Source organism: Benincasa hispida, chromosome 11, assembly GCF_009727055.1.
Source record: "Benincasa hispida cultivar B227 chromosome 11, ASM972705v1, whole genome shotgun sequence".
In the NCBI taxonomy this organism is placed as follows: domain Eukaryota; kingdom Viridiplantae; phylum Streptophyta; class Magnoliopsida; order Cucurbitales; family Cucurbitaceae; genus Benincasa; species Benincasa hispida.
Genome location: NC_052359.1, coordinates 29572926 through 29579951, shown reverse-complemented (window position 1 = coordinate 29579951; position 7026 = coordinate 29572926). Strand labels below are relative to the sequence as shown.

Below are 7026 nucleotides of genomic sequence, written 5' to 3'. Positions count from 1 at the left end.
ATATTAGTTGATTCAATTTTTTATAACAATTATTTTTTAATAACTTAAATAAACAAAATTAGTTGAAATTCAAGTCGTAAAATTTAAAAATGAACCGAGTTGTTTACAATAGATATGGATTTATACCAATATATATATATATATAATATATATATATATATATAATATATATATATATATTTACAATAGATATGGATTGTTTTTCAATTAGAGAAAATTGAACCAATTTATTACAAATAATTATTTATTATTCAAATACAAGAAAATTAATTATTAATATAAAAAAATAAAATAATAATCTACTTTCCTTCATATTAATTAAATTATACCAATTTAGTATTAATTTATCTGACACTATAACTAATTTTTTCGATTTAAAATTAAAATTTATCAAACACCATTTTTCTTCTTTTCACAACCGATTCTCATAAAATAAAGCTAATAACAATTATTTGAAAAGCTACCACAGTCATTCCCCATATTTCCCTCTGTTACGAAACAACCCATCATTTTCATTCAAAATAGTCCTTTTCCCTAAATTCAAACTTTTCCCAAATCAATAATAAAATCAAGCTAGGTAAGTATGTGATGTTGGAAGAACACATGCAAAGCTGTTTATAAAGTTTAAAATAAACGTTTAGTCTCACTAAACTTCCAAATTAAGTTTGAATTTACTCCCTTTTCTAGATATATATGTCTTGTATATACATTATATACATATATAAAACAGTGCAACCGTAATCAACTGGACGATTTCTAACTCCCAAACCAAAAATCTAAACTGACTAAAATCTATCAACCAAAGCAATATTAGACACAAAAAATAAAAGATAAAAATCCCAATTAGAACCATTAATAATTTGTGATGAGGAATTCAAAGCATAGATATTGGTTAATAGCTCTCCATAAGAATATAATTAGAAACAGAATCAAAATTAGAATAGTCTTTCCTCTAAAGCAGCATTCATAAACAATCATACATTGCTCTCTTTTCACTTATTTAAAGGGGAAAAGAAAAAGCTGCCGCCATACACTATATATGCCAAACTGGCAACCGATCATGTATACATTTTTCACAGTCCATAACATCAATAATATTTCACAGCTCTTCTCAATGGTGTTATAAAAGGACAAAAAGAAAAAAGAAAAAGTAATAATAACATTAATAAACATGCAAAGACCAAAAAAAAAAAAAAACAAGAGTCGAATTATAAATTACCCGACGGCCGATGAAATGGGAATTCTCCAAAATATCAGCTCTTGTTGCCGGTGCCAATGCTCTCGTAGAATAAGATGTAGCCATGATCAGTATTACTAGAATATTCCTGTGCAGATCCAAAGAATGTCTGCACGACAGACTCATCAATCATTTCCACATTTTCGTCGTCAAAAAATAACCAGTGGTTATGGCTTTTCACAAGGCTAACATAGTGTCCATGGTTGGGTCCACTTCCAACATGGACCACAACAGCAAACAATGAGTACTCAGAATCTGCATCCTCCATCGTGTTGCTAAGCTTCAGCTCGAGAGGGAAAACAACTCTGTATAACAGCTTTTTATAGCGCCCAAGCTGCTCGATGTATTTAAACCGCTTCAGATGAATAACAAGGATATGAGGTGGTTTCTTAATCTTCATCCTCTTCTGTGCTTCTTGCAAACTGCACATCAAAACAAGTCCATCTTTCAGCACTCCCTTTTTTTGGCTTTTGTTGCTTAGTCTTTTGGGTTTTAAATGGTTAGTTCTTAATATTTTTGTAGTTTAGTTAGTACCATACCATTATTAGTATATTACCACACTGTTTTTAATGATTATGGGTGGGTTTTAAATGGTTAGTTCTTAATATTTTATAGTATAGTTAGTACCATACTATTACTCACATTCAATATTTTTCTTATAAGAATAGCATACTAAATACACTAGTTTTACATTATTCACATCCAATATAAAAATATGGATCCACGCACCACAAATAATAGTATGCTTGCGGCTGAGAAGATAATGAAGACAAAAAAAAAACATTAGAATAAGGCAAATTGTCTAGCTGTAAAGAATTAAGTGAGCCTACAATAGATTTTAATTCCATTGCTTCGCTAGGATCAAATAAGCGGGGGCACACTTGGCTTCTTTGGAAACTTCCTCCATAAAGAAATGGACATAAATGACAATTCCTGACCTAAAACATGCAACTAGAGGCAACATAGAATCATGTATACCAACCTACCTGCAGCACTTGTCGCAGAAAAACTTGTCCTCGGCATTCAATGTCTCAGTGGAACTGAAATTTTTTAAACAGCTAGTTATTGAACTGTTCTGTTCAATATCAAGGCTCAAGTCTAGAAAAGTTTCATCCCTTGCTGTAACTGTCTCACACCGCAAACACCTTGTCTCGTTAGTTAGTAAACCCTGAAATACAGATTGCAAGTCACTTCGGCTGCAATTAAACATTTTTCATGCACAGAACAAAGTTACTTCTGAAGGCTCAAACACTAATTTGGCATGGCCTGGACGAAGAACTCTATAGGGATCGTCCTAGAAAATAGACTTCTATTGGAAGGGATTGGGTCTTTAACAGACTTTATGGTTTGCTTAAAAGAGGATTGACAATCTCCACACTTCCCAACAGACACTTTTATATTTGATGGTGAAGTCTTTAACTCATAAAGAAAAAAGGTATAGTCTTTAACAACAAATTTACTTGGCATCGTCAAATGTCTAATATTCGCAAGGGTGCAATGCATTCATTAGTGGAAACATCCAGACGGTCAGGTGAGCCTACAAGTAGGTTTCTAACTCTCTTTTGAAGGTCAGAACAAAACAATTCTCTTATATTTTCTAAGAAGGGAAGAGTTAGGCTGAGAAGAGCAGGTGAGAGGGCCATACTAGATTCGCTTATGGGTTTTTCACTAAAAAACTAAAAATTTAAATATAAAAAGGGAGAAAAAGAAAAAGAAAAATATACAACAATGACGAAAACATAAGTTAATGTTATCCACATGAACAGCTGTCTTTTAACATATTTTTTATGTACTAGCAAGCAAGGGCTGAAATAACATTTATCTAGTTAATATTTCTAAACAACAAACAAATTCCATCCCATAGCAGAGAAGAAACAAAATACTAAGTTGGATAGGGAGTATATAATCAAAATGGCTAACCAAATCACCTGAAAATTTTTATGCACCCAAGTCACAAACGGCTCTTTTTGAGCACCATTTGCCTGTCCAGTGTTGGGACCATTTGAAATTTTTTCAGACGGCGATGAACTTTCTGCATCACTTTTAGTAGCATGTGCCTCTTTCTCCAGTATGTCAACAAGTTCGTTGAGCAAAAAGTTCAAAAATTCATGAGCATCCTACATCAGCAGTTCCCAAATAAGATAAAAATAGAAGTAGGTGAAATTTGAATACCATTTTTTTAATTAATTACAATATCGACTTGATGAGTATGGATAGAAATTTGCATTTCATACATGAACTGGAAAGGAAAGGAAAACGAACCGAAATAAAACTAGGAAAATGAGTCCATGTTAATGTAAGAATCAAAGTGGGGATATTCAGAAACTAAATTCAAAACATACTTGGTGCATGTAGCTACGAAAAATCTCATTCTGCTTTTTCAATCTCTGAACAAAGCGCTTTGGAGCAATGACGCCAGTTTTTTTCTTTTGGGAACTAATCTGCAATCAGAGATGGAATAAATGACTATTATATTCCGACCTAGCCATGAAAACAGTTCCTCTTTAAGGTCATAAAGAGAGAAATATCTTGAAAACCAAATAAGATAAAAACATGAAACTTCAATGAGGATTCACGAAAGGATATGTAAAAAAAAAATCTAAAGACAATTTTAATCATTTGGTAAATTGCAGTCTGTATAGAATTCTTCAAGAAGACATAGCCAATGACCTGAAGTGGAAGAAAATATAGATATATGTACAGGACTCACAACATCACCTCTTTTTTGTTTTATCTCCTATCAGTGAAGAAAAGAAACTATATGTCAACCAAAGTAGATCTCTTAAGAAGGAAGAACATACAAACTTTATTTAAATTTCGTTGTCTAAGTGAAAGAATACCAATTGACCTTTCTTCTTTTCTTCTTTTCTTCTTTTTTTCTTTTTTTTGGTGGGGTGGGGTGGTTAAACCAACATAAAAGGAGCGTAAACAAGACTCTAAAACTAAAGTTTACAAAAAGATTCCAGTTGCTAGAAATAGAAGACAATAAAAGAAAACAAACTGACCATACAAAAAAGTCTATTATGAAAGGAGGCTAAACAAAAACTGGGAAGAGTTCATAAAAAACGCTCCATATAAGAGAGGAATACCAACAGAACTCTAATTCACATAGAGAGGTATTGGACCCAGCTAAAGACTCTCAACATCTCTAAAATTTCTTCAATTCCTCTCGAGCAAAATATTCCACACGCAAGTGCACACACAATGGGACAATTAAACCTCATTGCTTTCCATGAAGGTTCGTAACTTGTTAAGGTGTATATATTTTATACATAGTGTACTCACAAGAATTAATAACTATTATGCTAGGTTCATAAACAATAAAGGCACAACGAAGCAGAAATAACACAATTCTGTCGGGTAAGGACATGCAATGAACCCAAGTAAAACACACACCACTTTACTCCCCCATAAAATTACCTGGGTGAACAAATCTGCTAAGCATGTTAAGAGGTTTTCTTCCGCATCTCCAATACTTTTGTTATTTGAGTAATAATCTAACAATTGCTCACGAAAAGGAACACAAAAATACAGTGCCTGAGTATTAAAGAAAAATGGTGAGTATGATACAATTGACAATTGAGAGAGTTATTTGACAAATCAAAGAAAATATCAAACTGGATATTGAGCAGATGCATTAGGATCCAACATAAACACAAGGATAGATGATAATAAATAAGACTAAAATGTCATTTGTTGCATCAGTAAACTATGGAAACTCATAAAATTCATGAACATAAGTACCATCTACGGTTAACACTCCTAATATCCCGCTATTGGATCTAAACTTCTGAATAAGAGAACATAGTTTTTTTCTGAAATTGTAAAAAATTAGCAGAAGATGATCTTTCTACTTTTCACAGTGAACATACTGCATTTGAATAAAGTGAATTCATACAAGTTAACAGCAATATAGTAAATCACTGCAAGTATAAAGCAAAACAGAAAATAAAATAAAATAAAATTTGGACATCCACAAATGATAAACTTTCAACCAAAGGTTAGTGTAGTTCTTCACAGGAGGATGATCCGTCTAATCCATGAATAGTCATTTACAAAATAAGCCAGAGGGAAGTACCCACTTAAATATAATCCTATAACTAACGCAACTCTGAAAAGAACAACACCATAGACCCATAAAATACATCCAAAAGAGAACAAAAAAGAAAATTTGGTAGGAAAAAAGTAAGACATACACGTTTATAAGAAAATCAAAACGTGAAATGATTAATCAACTTCTCACAATTGAGTATATCTAATTGTAAACCCATTGAACAACACATGCATGCTGCATGCAAATTAAAAGGAAGAGATATATAAATATATAACCAAAAATTTCAAAGATGGTGTGAAATCAAAAAAATTGTTAAAGTGTGCACTTTGTAAAACATGTGTAAAACAAAATGAGATTAAGATGTACTCGTGATATATATAAAATAATACAGAATTTCAAAAGATAAGAGGCAATGAATGCATAATACAAAATTTCACAACCGTATTCTTGTCCCCCCAATACTACAAATATGAGCGTGGATTCCAAGACAGCCAACAGATAATTCCACAAGGAAAAGTTATAAGGAAAGGTAGAGAAATCTTACCCTGCAGACGAAGAACCTATACTACTACTTTTAGGTTAAAATTCCTCGTAGTACATACTACAAGTTAGAAATGCAATTACTTGATTGATGAAGAATGTTTACACCAGGATCATTATCCAATCAAATGAATAATCAACAAAAACATATACAGCAAAGGCTCGCAAATCCAATCCATCGACCACCATTCTAGCCTTAAAATAGCGTTGGATGCATCGGAAAATAAACAAAACCCTAGCACAAACTAAATAAGATCCTAGGAGAGGGAACAATAAAATTGAAGGTAGAAGCATCATGCATCCCGTAGACAAGGAGCAAACCTGCAAGACGCTGTTACAGTAGCAAGTATTGCCAAAATTTTCAAGGCCGAAGTAGCGTTCGCCTTCAGGGAACTGGTCACCGAGAGCCTTCTCGAGCTTTGAGCCCGTAGCACCCATCCGCGTGGTCGAATGAAAGAATGAAACGCGACTCAGATCTTAATCAGGAAACTGGTCGCCATATAAAAGAAGAAAACCAAAGAAATCTCTCGGTTCAGAGACTGGTGGGTTTGTCGATAGTTTGAATGGAAATTCTAGGGTTTTTGCGAGCGTGATTGAGTTCAGTTCGTGATTTGTTCGTCGTTAATTGTGGTTGCAGAGAGTGAAGGAAGATGGAAACGAGGGTTTGGATGAAGAAGAAGAAGCAGAAGAAGAAGAAAGGGAGACGAAGGAAAAGACGGGAAGGTCTGGTTTGGAATTAAATCAATCGATGGCTTCTCTTCTCAAAAACGGAGAGCAACATTTTCATGCCACGTGGATCGAACTAAACTCCAACAATCAAAATTTAATTGCCTTTTTCGGATTTCCCTTTCCGCTTTTTTCCCCTTTTTAATTTTTCCTCTTTTTTAATTAAAAAATACTATTTAGTCCTCGTAATTTTTTTTTTTTAATTTTAGTCACTACATTCTATTAAATTTTGATCGACGTATCAATATCTTCATGGAGAATTAGAGGATATAATAAAATTTAGGATTTTATTCTGAAAAATGATAAAATAGGCCAATAATAAGATTTATGATAACTCATGTCATATGCACATGGTCATAAATTTTCAAATTTCTAATATGTGCTTGTCTGGTTTGTAGTTGTTGTTATTGATGAAATTACAAATAGATAGTAACGGTAGAAGGTAATTGTTAGTTTTTCTCAAGAACAA

At 32.8% G+C, this 7026-nt stretch overlaps 1 protein-coding gene across 1 annotated transcript; it reads right to left on the bottom strand.

The window, feature by feature from the left end:
* Positions 1-932: 932 nt before the first annotated feature.
* On the bottom strand, positions 933-6593 carry LOC120091885 (ubiquitin carboxyl-terminal hydrolase 3). The gene is made up of 6 exons (XM_039050043.1): positions 6153-6593; positions 4658-4774; positions 3580-3678; positions 3166-3354; positions 2224-2405; positions 933-1659 (listed from the first exon to the last, which is right to left on the bottom strand). Exons 1-6 carry the CDS (start codon positions 6267-6269, stop codon positions 1254-1256), a joined length of 1110 nt encoding a protein of 369 aa, XP_038905971.1. The 5' UTR covers positions 6270-6593; the 3' UTR covers positions 933-1253.
* Between the last annotated feature and the right edge of the window lie 433 nt (positions 6594-7026).

Coding starts and splice junctions, on each gene's coding strand:
- LOC120091885 (XM_039050043.1), bottom strand. CDS start 6,269: ATGGGTGCTACGGGCTCAAAGCTCGAGAAGGCTCTCGGTGACCAGTTC. Junction 4,775..6,152: donor ACTGTAACAGCGTCTTGCAG/GTTTGCTCCTTG, acceptor TTTAATACTCAG/GCACTGTATTTTTGTGTTCC. Junction 1,660..2,223: donor TTCTGCGACAAGTGCTGCAG/GTAGGTTGGTAT, acceptor TTTGATGTGCAG/TTTGCAAGAAGCACAGAAGA.